At 40.6% G+C, this 16,785-nt stretch overlaps 1 protein-coding gene across 2 annotated transcripts; it reads right to left on the bottom strand.

The window, feature by feature from the left end:
* Positions 1–4,088: 4,088 nt before the first annotated feature.
* Positions 4,089–16,192, bottom strand: tmem106ba (transmembrane protein 106Ba). 2 transcript variants are annotated; one of them, XM_086153799.1, is made up of 8 exons: positions 16,040–16,192; positions 14,074–14,281; positions 11,158–11,221; positions 10,914–11,073; positions 9,594–9,734; positions 9,473–9,522; positions 9,339–9,392; positions 4,089–6,049 (listed from the first exon to the last, which is right to left on the bottom strand). In XM_086153799.1, exons 1-8 carry the CDS (start codon positions 16,181–16,183, stop codon positions 5,929–5,931), a joined length of 942 nt encoding a protein of 313 aa, XP_086009925.1. In that variant the 5' UTR covers positions 16,184–16,192; the 3' UTR covers positions 4,089–5,928. The 2 variants fall into 2 exon arrangements, with proteins under 2 accessions (XP_086009925.1, XP_086009924.1); XM_086153798.1 differs by having other exon boundaries at positions 14,074–14,284; positions 16,040–16,183.
* Between the last annotated feature and the right edge of the window lie 593 nt (positions 16,193–16,785).

Here is a 16,785-nt window from a genome sequence, read left to right as displayed (position 1 = left end):
TAATCTACTGCTGCCTCAAGCTAACCAAACTTATTAGCCGAATCATAACAGTCCTATACGCCCATCATGAAGAATTTTGCCATCACTAAGTTTGAAGTATTAACCTGGATGATTGTTTTTGTTTTAATTTTATCCTTTTTTTTGCCTCCACAATATTTATTTGTTTCTGCACCTTTTCAGTGAAATTCAGGTGGGCTGGTAGTCTCTTCGCCACAGGTGCGTGCAATCAAGCAATCAAGCTCCTGGCATACACTTGGTTTTTACCAACAGCAGTGAAAGCACAGGTGGCCCTGAAGTTCTTTCATTGGATGCAGTTTTGAAAAACAAAAAAAGTAATAATGGGCCAGTTTGTTGAGCATGAGGAATGATGTGTGTTCACCTCAGCTGATGCAAGACAAATATTTCAGACTTTGTGGGAACAGTTTTTAGAGGGACCCTCAGGCAGAGCCATGGCCTCCAGATCCTGTCCTTCTGGTCCAATATCTGCATATCAACTTGGAAAATTTCCTTGAGGAAAAGTTCATTTCTTGGAATGGAAGCTGATGCTGTTGGATTTGGAACTGGACGTCTTCTAATCTCAGGTGGTTATCTCAATACCTTTTTTTTTTTACATGTGAAAATTCCAGTGTGTTGTGTACCTTGGCTATCATATTCAGAGATTCACTGCCTTTGTGTGGCTATGCACCACAAGCTATTTTTCATTATTCTGTTTTTCTTCCTGAAGTGCTGTACATAGTACCATATATTAATGTTGTACTGAATAAATGTATTTTATAATGGCAAAATGACAAAACCAAAAGTAACTTCAACTCCAAATGATGACGCCGCCACATTCAATACAGTGAGACTAATTGTACACCCTTTAGATAGCATCTTGGAAGCTAGCTAATAGGAAGATAAGCGTTTTAGTAGTTAGCCAACAAGTACTCAGAATAGATATTTATATGATACGGTAGTTCTGTTGCAGTTTCGCGGGACTTGTGTAAACTCATTAGGGGATAACATGTTATTTCTCATTTTGATTCTGAACTCGTTTCCAGCTGTTTAAAAGTGTTAACCAGAGAAAAAGCTAACAGATTCTCTAGGCATGTGCAGAAACAAAACCTGGTATGTCATGTGACCGCAATTGAATGCAAGGACAACTTAAAATGCAAATTTACATTTTTCTTCTATCTCATTTCCTTGGTAAAATTAAGAGCTGAAAACCCATTATATTCATGTCCTTTTTCCACAACCGCAGGGCCACAATATGTGTTCATGGTGTCCACTACTCGACTGCAGGTTTATTTTTAACTTTATTTTTTTATTTTTAATTAGGCTGCAAGATAATAGGTGATTGAGGTTTAATGAAAATAATGAATGTTTTAAAAAAATAATCTGTTAACCTTTTCCTAAATGCTGTATCACTGAGATTTACCTTTTCAACTTTTAGCTTTATTTTACTACCGTTACTAAACACATCAGCAAACTTAGGAGTATTAAATTATGTAAATTAATTTGGCTCTTGTGATGTGCTTGGTTTTTCAAAAAATGAATAGAATACAGTTTGTACCGACCCAGTTTATAGGTTCTGGTGAACATGACCTTTGCTGCATGGTTCATGGGGAACATGTGGAAAAGACATTTCCTCACAGAGGAAATGCTGAGCTTATATGAACTTGTGGGTGAGGAGACGGCCTTTAATGGCAATAACACAAGTAGACACAGGTCTTCTGTTTTATTTTTTTGGGGGGTTCTCAGTACAGCGACGCCCGCTGATTAACAGACAGCCGGAAGCTGGATCTCCACCAATACATACTGGTGTAATTATGAGCATTTCTGTACTTCTTTCAACTGCTGCCATTAGGGGTCTACATGGCCGTCTCTCTGTCTGACCCTCTCCTGTTTCCTCTTCTCTCTCACCAAATAGCTTCATGTCCTCTTTCACCGCATCCATTAATCTTCTCTTCAGAATCAGAATGCTTTTTATTGTCATTGAAACGATGCCGTCACAACAAAATTGTCAAGTTCTGCAATCCAACAAAAGACATTGAAGGATATAAATATGAAAGACATAACATTTAAAAAAAAGGGAAAACATATCCTTGTGGGGAATGTTTGTCTTTTGTATTGAACTTGAAGGAGATATTGGAAACATTTGTTCTATTTACAGTGTTTATTGTTATTGCTGTTTAGTTCCTTAATGGCATGGGGGCAGAAACTGTTGTGATCTTGAAGTTCGGGTCTTCGAGTACGTTTACTGCCTTCCAGAAGGGTGAAGTGGGGGTTCCCTGGATAGTCTCTCGTCGGGACATTGCATGCATCGGGACCTGCCGACATCTTCAAGGGCGGGGACGTGTATGTTGGTGGTGATCCGTGCAGTACCTTCCTCTCTCAGCCTGAGTGTGGCTTGCAAACCACACCAGGATGCAGTGGCACAGGGTCCTTTCTACAGTCTCTGTAGAAAGACAGCAGCAGCTCCAGAGAATGTTTCACTCTCCTTAGCGACCTCAGGAAATCGAACTGGTGCAGTGCTTCCTCCAGGCCTCCTGCCTTGCAGTTCCAACCTCAGCATCCTTCTACCAATATATTGTGCTAACGGACTCATTCCTGATCCTATCCATCGTTGCCACTCAGACAACCTCAACATCTTCATCTCTGCTTCCTCCAGCTTTGCGTCCTATCTTGTCCTCGATGCCGCACAGCATCGCTGGTCTCAAAGTAAACGAGACACGGTTTGATTCGACTCTCAGGCAAATGTGGGATCTGTTTTTTTTTTTTTTAAGATAACTTTTCACTTATGTTTTGGTTGCTTATCGTAGACAACCGATTTTTTTTAAAGGCATTTTTATGTATTTTGGGGATTTGCTTTTTTTTAATCTGTCATTTTCAAAGTAATTTTTTGCACATTTTTAGGATTTTCAAGTCCTTGTTTTTGTTAAATATGTGGGCTGTTCAACAAATTCTTTGTTTTTAAATTTAATTTTTGTGGTCATTTTCAGCCAGTACATTCAAGTAATTTCAGCATTAAGTTGGGTAAATTTGAGGGGGATATTCAAAACAATACAAACATTTTGCCAACCTCTGAGCTGTACAATTGTCTGTCATGAATTTGAATAAAAGAAAAAAATGTGTATTTCCATTAAGATAATCTATATCCATTTTCCTTTGTTTCCTTGGATGAAATTCTATGTCTGAAATAAGAATCAACCTTTGCTCCCTTTACAGCCAGAAGATGACAGATGATATTTCAGGGTCAAACTTAGCTTAATTAATCCATTGGAAGCAGCAGATTTTATTTTCAATCGATTTAGTGTTTGTTTTTCTTAGAAACAGTCAGGGTAATAATGGCTGACTCTCTGCTTGTGTGTGTGTTTCTGTCTAATGTACTCCTTGTGTCGCTCCGGTCCAAACTGCTGACCTGCATCCCATGGAGGAAGTGAGGCGCTGTTCCAACGACTCTAACAGATGTGGAAATACTACGATGCACAGGAGAGATCAACCCGTCCTCTGGAGTGCAGACGTCAGAGGCCAGGTATAGGGTTTCCTGAAAATTAAATGTTAAAGTTGGCTTGACCGTGGGAGTTGGCTTTTCAACTATAGCCCTCAGTAGATGTTGTCTTCTATTGATCAAGCCCTAAATGAGTTGGTATCATGGGTTTGTAAATCCATATCTCAACATTAGAAAGCAAAAACTCTTAATAGAAAATCACTTTGTTTATTGCCCCCCGAGCGGTGGAAGAGAGACCTCTTTGGCCATTACTTCAAACTTGCGGCTCGGTTTCTCCTCTACGCCACAGGTTGTCCACAATGTTCACCAAAATAAGACATTTGAAAGTTGCATTCTGGTCAACTTCACATTTGCATTGTTTAAGTAGAAATTACACTAAAGAAAATGTCCATGATGAATTGACTAGTGTGATTGTATGGACTTTTCATCTGATTTTTAATTCTCTTTTCCACAATGTTCAATGTTGCAGTGTTAAACACTGCATCATTTGTTAGGATACCTGGTGATCTCAGATGTGAAAGATGTTGTGGATTAGCAAAGTTGTCAGCGTCCCCTGGTGTTCATAGATGCCATTACAGGCTCAATAAGAAACACAGACTTTCAAAATAAATCATGAATTTTATTTCCAGCTTCATGCATGGAAAAAAAAAACTCAAATTACTGAATAGATGACAGATACATACATGTCTACACTGCCATCAAATATCAACCGGGAAAAAGATTTGAATACAGTGACTTCTGTGCAAATGGTTCTGTCACAATAAAGAGACAGATGCTTTTTGGAGCTTGCAAACTGGAAAAAAAAATTAAATTCAGAATGTCATGATAGTCCAGTTAAAGAGTAGCTGACGCCTTTCAAATTCAAACCGAGGGCGAAATGTCACCATACGAGCTCAGAACACTTCTAGAATATCCGACAACTCATGATGCAAAGGTGTTAATGACAACAGCACAACAAGAACACATTTGCGAAATACTGGAACTAAAACAATCCCTTTTACAATTTATTTCACCTCGGTGGGGAAAAAGCAAAATCAACTATTAGAACATATCAAAGGATACTTATAACTTTTCACAGTAATCTAATTTGCTCCAGCTGAGCGAGACCCACGTGCCGTCACCTGAACTGCAAATGTGAATGACTGGAGACAATAAACCGCCTCTGTTTTACCACAAAGAGCCCCAAAGAACAGCGTAACATCAAGGCTTTGCAAAGGAATGAAAAGAGGGCAAGAAAAGGTTAAAAAATGTACCGATCAAGTTTAGGAGCTGTAGCGGTTAGTCATTTAGTCAGCTGATAGAAACCTAACCTAACTTCCACCTAATTAAATGGCTAAATTAACATTTCTTCAGCGGATACAACAAGCGTGTCCTGTGTTGATGAATAAGAAAACACTGCACAATGGGGAAGGGGAAAAAAAAAAACAAAAAAACAAACATCTGCCCTTGTTTTCACAAAGATGTTACCATGGGCCTTTTTTCTCCATTTTGTTCCACTTTATCGATAAAACGACCTTTTGTCGGAAGTATCGACCTATGCAGCTTGGGGTGCCACAGAACACCAGGGCTAAATTTATATTGTGCTCCAAAAATATAAAAATGAATTGCTGCATTTATTCTATCGAAATTTGACCCTCATGAATGCAAGAGGGTGCAAGAGGTATCTCTTTGTTGCTTTGCTGGTCTGCAGTTTAACTTTACCTGAATTCCCTATAAACTGGCAACAAAGAACTTTGAAAATATTTATAATGTATGACATTAAGAATATGTATAATGCTCATTTGCCCGATCTTTCTTGTTTAGCCAAACTCCTTGTACAAGTGAACGTGCTTGGCCAATTGAGGTGATTCTGAAAATAAATAATAAAGTTCTTAACTTAAAATTTGACAGAAAAGTCCCCCCCCCTACCTCCCCCACAAAAAAAAAAAATTAACCTGGAAATAATTTGGGGAAATTATGAGGAACTTTGTGAGTTTTCAAAACCGAAGACCTATTAAGATCTTAGTTTGATATTATTCTGTAATACATATCGGAATTGACCCTGTTAAAACCCTCCACGCACCCCAGCTCAGTGGTCGTCTCCCTGTGGCTCACATGGTGTATTTTCCTTCAGAAGAAAAAAAGCTGAAATATTTAAAGTGGAACTCAAACATCATTTTTACTCCCAACCAAAAATACATTTTACGGTCATCTACCTGCTCCGGCTGTTAATCTCCTGGAAAAATCTCCTGAATTCTCTATTGGAAGGTTTTCCAGTTGTTTTACACGGAGCTAGAGATCATTTTGGAGGTTGCAATGAGATTTTGGCCCCGCGCATCCTTGAAGGAAGTGGTTTTGGCCTGGTAAACAATGGCACAGGGCAAAGATTTCTGTGGTTTCTCGGTGGCGTCGGCCCACCGCCAGCAGCCGTTTTCAATGCCTGCATTGCTTTGCCTGTCTTACTGGTAGACCTGCAAGTGTCCATGCGAGGAGGTGGTGTTCCCGCCACAGTCCACGTACAGGAAGATCTCCTGGGACACCTGCTCCGTGTGGCCGAAGTACGACGCCGTCACCGTCACCCTGGAAGACACAGAGGGGAACCCCAGGTGAGACTCACGGATGGCGTGTTCAGCAAAATACTACTTTCTGAGATCGGACCATCAGGCTAACGATGACCGCCGGGCAACATACAACGTACGTTCTTTGAATATTACCCGACTTCAATCGAAATATGCTCATCGATCAGCTTATGACGAGCTCTTCATAGTCAAAGATGAGAAAGACATGACCTACAAACAAACAACCACCTAAAACTCGTGAGAAAGGGGCGAAAAAGGAGGGTTTTTAATTGTGGTATTTTATTTCTCATTGTGATTTTAACAGGAAACTACTGCCATTTTACCCCCTGGACTGGTTTCCTAAATAGTTTTTTATTTTTTTTAAATACAGCTTTATCCTTCTTGAATTATGATTTTACACTCTTAAGCTGTCGATTTGGTTCCATAAGAGTGCCTTAAACGCTCTCTAATAGTCTTGTAAAGAAGGGCCTAATTGAAGTCCCTTCATGCAGAAAACTCTTATTAAAGGAACGAACCGGCCGTTTAAGTCAAGTGCTTTCGAAAAACCAAACCAGACTTTGCATAGTCAGGCAGATCGAGCTGCGGGCGAGGGGGCGGTTTATGCTGCCATTAGACTGGCACTCGGGCGCAACAGGACAGTCAGGTGGTAAAGTGAATAGAAACCTCCGCAGCCAAAAGTAGGCGCGGAAATGGGGGGAGGGGTCGTCTGTCTGGTAACTGGAGAGACAGCGAGCGGTTTGTCCTCTCCGTTATCAGCCTCATGTCACGGTTTTCCGGCAGCTTCATGTTCCCTGCCACTGCGTTCAGCCGCTGCTGTACCAAGAAGGCGAAGCTTTGGGAGAACGCTTAAACATTAATAGACCGCGCAGCTTGTTAGTAAATGAGTTAACTGAGCTTCATGAGAATTCCTCATCAACGACATGACACACTTCATCACCCAAAGCATTGGTCTTCTGTAATTTATATAAAAAAATCCAGCATATCAACAAGGATATGCTGGAGAAACTACATAGAAGGTTTTAAATGTGATGTGTGCTGGATTTGATTGACGATGGTACTTTGGTCCACACTTGGTACATGTTATTGTTCTACTTGTTTCACAGTTTGACGGATTCACGTTTGGTCTCTATTGAAAAATACTAGCATTATGTTTTCAAGAAGTTCCTTAATGCTGCAGAAAAAGTATCTTTATGACACCGTACAGTGACGTGCAAATCCTTTCGCCTGTAACGATCCATCGCGGCTGTGAACATGGCGACAAGCCACGCGACATAAAGTACTTTCTCATTGTGCAAACTTGATTTCCATCAGCTCTGACTTTAAGCAAAACTTCAATGGCTGTGTTTCTGTGACGGTTTTTTTTGTTAATACTTTACTGGGTTCAGCAGTCTGCGCTCCTAAACCTTGCGACAGCCTTAAGGTGATAAGGATCCTGGAATTTTCAAGGATGTGATTCCGGTTCAACCTGCAAATCAAGATCCCCGGACGTGTGCAACATTATGGTCCCCCTTTGTTGACATTGAAATGTAACGGGGGTTTTACAAGGCAAGCCTTCCCCCGACACGGAACAGGCAGGCGGGGCTTTTTTTTTTTTTTTCCTCCATTTAGCCGGACACCAGAAACTCGTGCACGCACAAGTTCTGGGCGGCCGAGTTTCCCCGTAGCAGTTTGATCAGTTGTGTTGCTCCACTGTGAGCGAGGAGAAAGAGGAGGTTGGAAGTTAATTGAAAGCACCACAGTGTGTCTGGGCTGTGGCCGGGGGGGGCAGAGATAAGGCATGACAGCATGACATGATGGAGAGACAGGCCAGGCGCTCTTCCCTCGGCCGTGTAACACTCGGCTGTATCAGCACCACTCAGTGTGACTAACTGCCAACACAACCCCGGAAAAACTGCATAATTGGATTTCTGAGCTAAATGGCTGTTACCACGGTAACAAACACGTTGTCTAGTTAAATATGTCAAGCCAAGGTCTGACAGAAAACCCTAAAAAGCGCTCTCGGGAGTGGCCACCTGCTAACTCAGCAGGACGAGGCTTACTGTACTTACTTCCATGAATAAAATCATGATTGTCCACGAATCCTTTTTTTTTTTTTTTTTTTTTTTTTCCTTTTCGTGTGACAGTGGCTGACTTTTTGGATTTTATTTTTTGTACGAGTTCGCCATTTGCAATTCAAATGAATGCTGGGAAAGGTACTTAACATTGAATTTTTTATTTAATACTAAACACAAAATTGTAATATCCAGATATGGATCAATATGCGGTCTAAAAAAGAAATCAGTGTCAATTTTGCTTTTATTTCTTTCGCTCAATTCAAAAATTAAAACGGAGAATGATTTACTCATTCGTTCCTGTCCAGGTTTCCTTTTTTAATTTCTTGGCAAAATGTTGAACAAACTTGCTTTAATGAACTTTTTTTTCTACAGTTATTCACTACAAAATTGCCCTTTCATTTTTCAACCAACTTTTTGTGTTATCTTTTGCTTGTTTTAGTGTAATTTAGGAAAAAAGAAAATTATTCTGCGCATTTCTGTTCATTTTCTGATTTCTAAAAGTTCCAAGGCATGGTTTTAATAACTTTTAATTTTTTTTTTTATATCAGGTTGGAACGACTCAGGTACTTTGACACACAATTTTAACATCTTCATCCAGACAAGGATAGTTCACTTAGTAATACATTTTTTATGGCAGTTCTTTGCTATATGATCAGAGAGTTTGGACAATTTGGGGGGAATTAGCTATTCCATATTAGAATACTAGTAATTTAGCTACAGTCATGCTAATTGTCATGACATTTTGATGTCATTTTCTACTTATTTAGAATTAATTTCTTCCCTAATTGTTTGGCTGTCTGTCATATCCAATTTTTGAAGAAAACATGCTTGCTGTTAGGTTTTGTTAATTCAAGATTGTGGGTTAAACAATTTCCAGGACATTTTTTTCCAACTTCCCCCATTGTCTATACAAAGGCATGGGGTATGTTGGTACGCTCGCCAAAAACACCAGTGGGAACACTTACTGCGACTGTGGTGCCTTTGTTTGATTAGAAAATATATAATCGGACTAAATTCCAGCATTTGTGCGAGGGCGCTCACAAAAGCCCGTGTGTGTCTCCAGTGGAGGAGAACAGTTGGTTTGCAGCAGCAGGCGGTTTGATTCTGGGCAGCGCATCGCTAAATGTCGGTGAAACGATGCCAGTGTGGAGGAGAGCGTTGATGGGGGGGGGGGGGACAAGATCGATTGCGGCGAACGATTGTCATGCGTGTGCGGGAGGAAGCCACGGTACTCACTGCATAGAGAGAACGATGTTGTGCACCTTGATGGTCGGCAGGGTGCAGTAGTCGCTGTGCGCAAAGAAAAGATTTCAAATTAGAAGCGGATAGCGATCCACGCGTTGGAGGTGAACTTTCAATGAGATACTCACAACATGTAGCTCATCTCGTCAGCGATCGTAGTGGGGACCATATAGTCGATCTGGAGGGGAAGGACAGAGTCAGAGAAATCCCAACGCAGGGACGTTAGAGCGGCGCGGGAGCCCGACCCACCTGCTTTTCGTCCAGCGGGATGATCACTGTGCTGTTGCTGAACTTGGCCTTGCCGATCACCGTCTTGGAGACTTGCACCTGGGACGTGATGTTGGTCACGGAAATGGCATAGTAGTTGTTGTTGGTGATGTTCAGGGTGCTCTGGATGAGAGAGAACCAAGTGCAAGTCAGGCAGAGAAACCCAGATTCATTCAGTGAGGAGTACAATTCTAGGGAGAGCAAGACAGATCAGCTGATTTGAGTCATCTTTTGACGTATCAGTTTATTACAAATCAACCTGATAATCCAGCTTAAAAAAAACATTTTCTGGACATTAATTAATCTGAACATAGGCTTCAGCTATTAGGATAATGACGGCAGCTGCTGCCCACATGTTATAATGACGATGCTGATGATGTCACTCGCCACAGATAATGACGTTTTCGATATAGAAGTCTTGTTGGGTTTAAATCCAGCACCGGATTGCAATGTCAGTCTGATTTCTGCCAAGTACTCTACATCTTGTCCTTTGGTTAACAACTATTATGCACTTAATAGTTTACGGCAGGGGTCTCAGACTCGCAGCACTCAGAACAATATTTTGTGGCCTCCTGCCTGAAATCAAATTTTTGTGTTCGTGCAGATATGTATATATGTGGGAGGTTTTATACGGTGGGTTTCAAAATAAAATTAAAAAAACAGCAAGGAAAAAATGAAAAAGCAACTTTGCAATGTATTGTTTGCTTCAAATTTTGAAAACAAAATGATTATTTGATGAAAAAAAGTCAGTGACACTGTTAAAATGATCTTTTTTTATTTCTATAAAAAACACAAACGATAGCAAAAAAAAATGGGCAAATTTAAAAAGATTGATTTCATAACTAGAATAGCCACCATTAGCCTTGTTAACATTATAACTCTTCTTATACATGCTAACAGTCAATTTTCGAATAAATTCTAGGGGCAAACGTTCCCCACAATGACAAGATTTTTTCTTTTACCTCAACAGTATTTTTAGGGTGTAATTTCATCAATTCTTTTTTAATATATTAATTCGTGATGTAATTTTTAGAGTAACAGTTGATTACATATAAAGATTTTATTATTTACCCATTTACCTCCTTTACACTTAAAGGAAAAAATCGGACTTAGTGTTACTTTTAGGCCATGACTTTACCGGTCCGGCCCCCTTGACATCCAATTAGGCCGTATGTGGCCCCTGGACCAAAATGAGTTTGGCACCTCTGGTTCATGGCCTCCAAATGACCATGAACACGTTGTGTTTGAGAACCTGAGCATACAACTTGGAGTCAGTCGAAGGGAGATAAGCTCCTGTCTTACTGTGATGTTGAGATAGATGGTTCGTTTTTCGGTGTCAGAAGAGACGTAGGCCGACTTCACTCCCACGTAAGAGACGTCAATGGAGCGCGGGAACAGGAAGAAGACGGCCAGGCAGGACAGCAGCAGGCAGAGAGACACCGACAATGTGACGTACAGCTTTCTGCAAAGACAGAAAGGACTCCCGTGATGCTGTGCGACCACTTGTGAGTAGGTCCAGATTTTTATGTGCTGATTGAAGACTTACGTCCTGCTGGGCCTCAGTCTCTGGTCACTGTACGGAATCAGAGCCACCAGCTGATTCTCCTGACCTGCAGATAACGGAGAAGAACGGTGTAACTGCCGGAGGAGTCGGGGCCTCCAGTCAGAACGCTGATTTTTGCTCATGGTGAAAAAAAAAACAACCATTGTTGATCATTTTTGCATTTTGAGCTTTCCCCACATTCACGTCGCCTCTCAGAGGAAAGATTGATTTAGCTTTTCCTTAGCAAAATGAGTGGTTTAATCTTTTTTTTTTTTTTTTAATAATGTAGCATATTACATTCTGACTGTTTGGTTTTCTTTTACATTTTTCGAAATACTTGGATAATGCCCCTTAATATGCTCACAGTTTAGATTCTTTTGTGTGTGTGGGCTGGTGATTTTCTTTGTTTGCTTCTTTAAATTTTTTTTTCCAATTGTCAAACATTATTGTTTCCTATTTTACGCTAGTTTTCACCTTTTCTAAAACAACACATTAATGGTTGTATTTCTTCGAAGACTTGTGCACAGCAGTAATCATTCTGTTGTTTACCAACAGTTGTTTGCTATTTTAGAGATACATGTGCATCTATACTTTCTGTTAGCTGGCAACTTTTTTTTTTTTAGCTTCAAACTTTTTTTATACTCATATCAACAGTCACAATTGAAACACATCTCTCATATGCTATTATGTACTTTGAATAAATCACGAGCTATGCTTGTGTGATCCACTGTCATGTGTGTGCGTAGCTTTCACCAGTAGGGGGACACGTTTTTAATATTCATGATTGTGCGTGCTGACCTTGTGCACAAAGACAAGCAAATATGGGAACAGATGCTTGATGAGAAAACAAAGAGGAAAACTAAAGTTTGGACTGCGTTATTTCATATTTTATATACTTCAAATACCTCAACAATACAAACAATCCTAAAATATTTGGCTAAATCTTCTTTCGGCTTTTCCCTTACGGGGTCGCCACAGCGAATCAACCTTCTCCATCTAACCCCATTCTCTGTATCCTCCTCTCTCACACCAACAACCTTCATATCCTCTCTCACTACATCCATAAATCTTCTCTTTGGTCTTCCTCCAGACCTCTTGCCTGGCAGCTCCAATTCCAGCATCCATCCTCCAATATATTCTCTATTCCTCCTCTGTACATGACTGAACCATCTCAGTGCGGCTTCTCTGACCTTCTTTCCAAAACATCTACCATGTGCTGTTCCTCTGATAGACTCATTCCTGATCCTATCCATCCTGGTCACTCCCAAAGAGAACCTCAACATCATCTTTTTAGATCTTTCAAGATTTCTAAAATCCTGTAGAATAATAGTCAGAAAATCTACCGCTCCCTCTCCTAGACACTTCCACACCTCTACGGGAATATTATCAGGACCAACTGCTTTTCCACTCTTCATCCTCTTCAATGCGTTCCTCACTTCACTTTTACTAATTTGTGATACTTTATGGTCTACAATAGTCACGTCCTCTACCCTTGCCCCTTTCATTTTCCACATTCATCAGCTCTTCAAATTACTCTTTCCATCTTCCCATCACTCTTCTAGCATCTGTCAATACACTTCCCTCTCTATCCTTAATCACCCGGACCTGTTGTACATCCTTTCCATCATTATCTCTCTTTCGACAACCCGTATAGATCATTCTGACCCTCCTTACTATCCAACCGAGCATACAAGTCATCGTACGCCCTTTGTTTTGCCTCTACTACCTCTATCTTTACCTTCTGTTGTATCTCCCTGAACTCCTATCTGTTCTCTTCAGTCCTCTCAGTATCCCAGTTCTTCTTTGCTAACCGCTTTCTCTGTATACACTCCTGCACTTCCTCATTCCACCACAAAGTCTCCTTATCTACTTTCCTTCCCGATGATACACCTCTGCTCTGCCTTTGTCCTCTTGATCTTCCTTGTCATCCTGAAAACCACCATCCTATGCTGTCTGGCTACACTCTCGCCTACCTCTTTGCAGTCACTGATGTCTTTCAGATTACCTCGTCTATACAAAATGTAGTCTACCTGCGTGCTCCTACCTCTGCTCTTATAAGTTACTCTATGGTCCTGTTTTTTTCTGGAAAAAGGTGTTCACTACAGCCATTTCCATCCTTTTTGCAAAATCTACCAAAATATTTGGCTGATTAATCATTGAAAATTAATGAGGGTGAGACGGTGCACAGGCAAAACAACGGATATGTTTTAGTTTTTTAGATACACACACACACAGCAAGTGACTGAATCCAGATGTGGGTGTTTAAAATCATTTGAAGCAGGGACGGACATATTAATGGTATCTAGAATAAACGCATGTACTTGCAAGGATCGTAAATGTTGGTGGTGTGTGTGTCAACATCACTTGTTTAACTAATATGATTTATGGATTTATTTATGCAAGGTAATCTTTTCATTGTGTCTTGGAAACAAGCTTCTGCCTAGAGACTGAGATGACAATTGATTTAGAAATATTTTCAGACTGAGCCTCATTTTTAAAGTTGTTTACTTTAAAAAGTCATGGATCTGACTATTTTTTAATCAGAAAGAATTGCAAACCAAAAAATAGACACAAATGAATTCTGTTTAATTCATATATATTTGTACTTTTATCCTTGATTTATTTTTTTATGGTAACGTGGATCTTTTGCTGATTTATAGCTGATTCACAGCCAACTTTTGGCATGTTGCTTGTGCATCCGAAGGTCGTAAGAAGGCACTTTTTTTTTTTTCCTCTTTTGGAGAAATTCCTGTTTTTCTGTAAATGCTCTCTTGACTTCAGATATATAAACAGTTTTCACGTGGCATTTTCCCACGTTTTCTGAAACTTGAATTCGAATTATCAAAACATCAAAAAAAAAAAACAGTTCAATTGCGTAGTTCGACATTGACAAAGCAGGCAGCGGTCAGAGGATGATACCTCGGGGGATTCGCCCAGTGCCTTGGCATGTTGGGCACGTCACGCTGTCCCGTCCGGTGAACTCCACATAGGGGAACCGAGAAACATCCCCGTTTTTAGCTTCCTCTTCCGTCTGGCCGTCTCCGTACTCCGTGGTCGTCAGAGCATCCTGGCTGTCGTCTTTCTGCTTGGTGATGTGTGACTGGGACTTGCCCATGGCTGCGGCTGTCTGCTAACGACACAAAAGATGGCGTGAGGGCGACGGCGCGGCAGGATGTCCCGGCTTTTGACTGCAAGCCACGCAAGTCAAAATTCAGTTCAGGCAGACTCCAGAGAGTCTCGCTGGAATCGACTCCTGCTGTTCTGTCCTGGTCATAGCACTCTTAACCGTTCATGTTTTCGACTTAATACGCTGCCACGACATGAGATGAGACTCTGGTGCAAACTACTGAGGAAATTATTATTTTTGTGTGTGTGTTTTATTGATCTGAACTTTTTTTTTTTTGCACAGCTGCAACTATTCCAGGTTACTTAAAATCTATACACTATACATATATACATAAGTAATCTATACACTATTACTCTGTGTATTGTTATTATTATTTTTGTGTGACTGTCTGGACAACGTGATCTCATCTTTAAGTGACTATTTAAATGCATTATCACTTTAAAATCATCACTAATTATGATTAATGTAGCAAATATGTTACTTCTAGGTATTTTTAGAGGACTCCACTTTATCCTCAACAGGGCCAGCCAGAAGCTCTCTACAAATAAATACATAAATTCATACATATAAAACTAGCAAGATATCACCACCTTGAAAATAGTAAAGAAAATAGCTAAAGAATGAAGACAATGAATATGATGCCAGGGCATTAGATGAGGCTCTGGTACAAACTACTTAGGAAACAACCATTTTAAGTTGTTTACGATCCGTATTATTATGCTGTGTATTATTATGATTTTGTGTGACTGCATCTGTATAACATGCTTTTATCTTTAATTCACAATTTAATCACTCAATCATCACTTTTCATGATTAATGTAGCAAATATGTCACTTAAGTCATTTTTATAGGATTCCATATCATTCTCAGCAAGGCCAGACAGAAACTTCCTAAAAATACATATATAAATACATATAGAACTAGCAAGCCACCTTGAAAATAGGTAAGAAAAATTGCTAAAAAATGAAGATTACAAATAAATTCGGAGGACGACTTGTGGAATTAAATAGCGCAATAATTAAAAATAAAACACAATACGGATTAATGCTTGTTGACAAGTAAAAGAAGTGCAACACACGCAGATCACGTGACGCACGTTACTGCAAAGCAGCACGACGTACAGAAGTACTGTGTGTGTGTGTGTGTGTGTGCACCAACATGCGGTTTGGGGGGGGGGGCGGGGGGGTTCACGCCGCACTGCGACCCCCGCCCAGGAAAAAAACACACTAGTCTCGGAAACCAGTCTGCTTACTCATACCTGCCCAAACGCAGTACTAACACCGTGTACTTGTACGCATCGCTGTGCGGGGGGTGTTAATCCCGCACAGGCCTAGCAGGTGTACACACTCCTGGCGACATCCGGCGACACTTTTTTTGTTTTTGTTTAATTTCTACCCTGGATTCCGTCCCCCGTCCGACACACACACACACACACACACACACACACACACACACACACACACACACACACACACACACACACACAAGCTGGGCCGCCATGCTATTCGGGGCTAGGGCCGGGAACACGACGTACCGGGACGAACCGTACAACCCTCCCCTCCCTCCTCTCACCGGTTGATCCAAAATCCGTTTTGTTTTTGTTCTCTATCTTTCTTTAAATATCGTCGATGTGGCGATCGTCAACAGAAAGCGCGCAAAAAAAATATCCGAGTACGTCGATCATCAGTAATCCGGCCCGTTGCGTGAGAGCGCCACCGCAGGCGTGAGGCCGCAAACCTCCATGTTTTCACGTCTTACCTTTGCTGTTCCTTTTTTAAAATTATTGATTTTATTATTGTTATTATCGCGTTCCCTTCGTCTGGCCGTTCGTTTCTCTCGCTGCTGGTTTGTTATGGTTCCTCCCGGCGGCTGTCGACGGTTACGCCCCCCTCCTTTTCTCATTGGACGGCCCAGTGGAAACGCACGACACACACACACACACACACTTTATCCACGTCCACCATCTTTAGTGTCACATTGGCGTCACGGCACAAACATCTCTTTAAAGTTTCTCCCTTACATTGTCACGTTGCCGGGGTGTAATCTAATTACTTCCAGTAATCACATTACTGTATGATGAATACATTTGATGAATTCACAATGAGGCTTTTTCACGAGCTGTGCACAGTATTTTCCACACAGGAGTGTGAGGAAACACAATGTTTTGTCTTCGTTTTTTTTTTTTTTTTAATTAACGATCAACTGCTTGAGTAGTTATGTGTGAAATTCTTTTGCCCTTACTTTAGGATAAAATAAAATAGCATTTATTTTCATTGGAGTGCTACTTCCTGGAGATCCAGAAAAATGCTAATTCGATGTCAGACGTGTAAGAGGGGTTACTCCAAGGGAATGTAATTCATTGCAATGAATGTATTTGTGCTTTATTTTAATTTTTTTAAATTTTTTTTAGCACAACTGCCCCAAAACTGTGCACAAACTCATTCTTTCTTACAATGATGATGCAGTGCCACTTCCTCTCCCCACTAACTCAGATATAAGTCAAC

This window comes from Fistularia commersonii, chromosome 10, assembly GCF_037954325.1.
Source record: "Fistularia commersonii isolate RoL2024-O1a breed Wild chromosome 10, RoL_Fcom_v1.0, whole genome shotgun sequence".
Taxonomy (NCBI): Eukaryota; Metazoa; Chordata; class Actinopteri; order Syngnathiformes; family Fistulariidae; genus Fistularia; species Fistularia commersonii.
This window is presented reverse-complemented; position numbering and strand designations above follow the sequence as displayed.

What these genes read in the sequence shown, in the direction of transcription:
- tmem106ba (XM_086153798.1), bottom strand. Translation starts at nt 16,183, where the DNA reads ATGAGAAAAGGAGGGGGGCGTAACCGTCGACAGCCGCCGGGAGGAACC. An exon ending in CACTGGGCGAATCCCCCGAG is followed by an intron (nt 11,222 to 14,073) that starts GTATCATCCTCT and finishes CGTTATCTGCAG; the next exon opens with GTCAGGAGAATCAGCTGGTG. An exon ending in AACATCGTTCTCTCTATGCA is followed by an intron (nt 6,050 to 9,338) that starts GTGAGTACCGTG and finishes TGTGTCTTCCAG; the next exon opens with GGTGACGGTGACGGCGTCGT.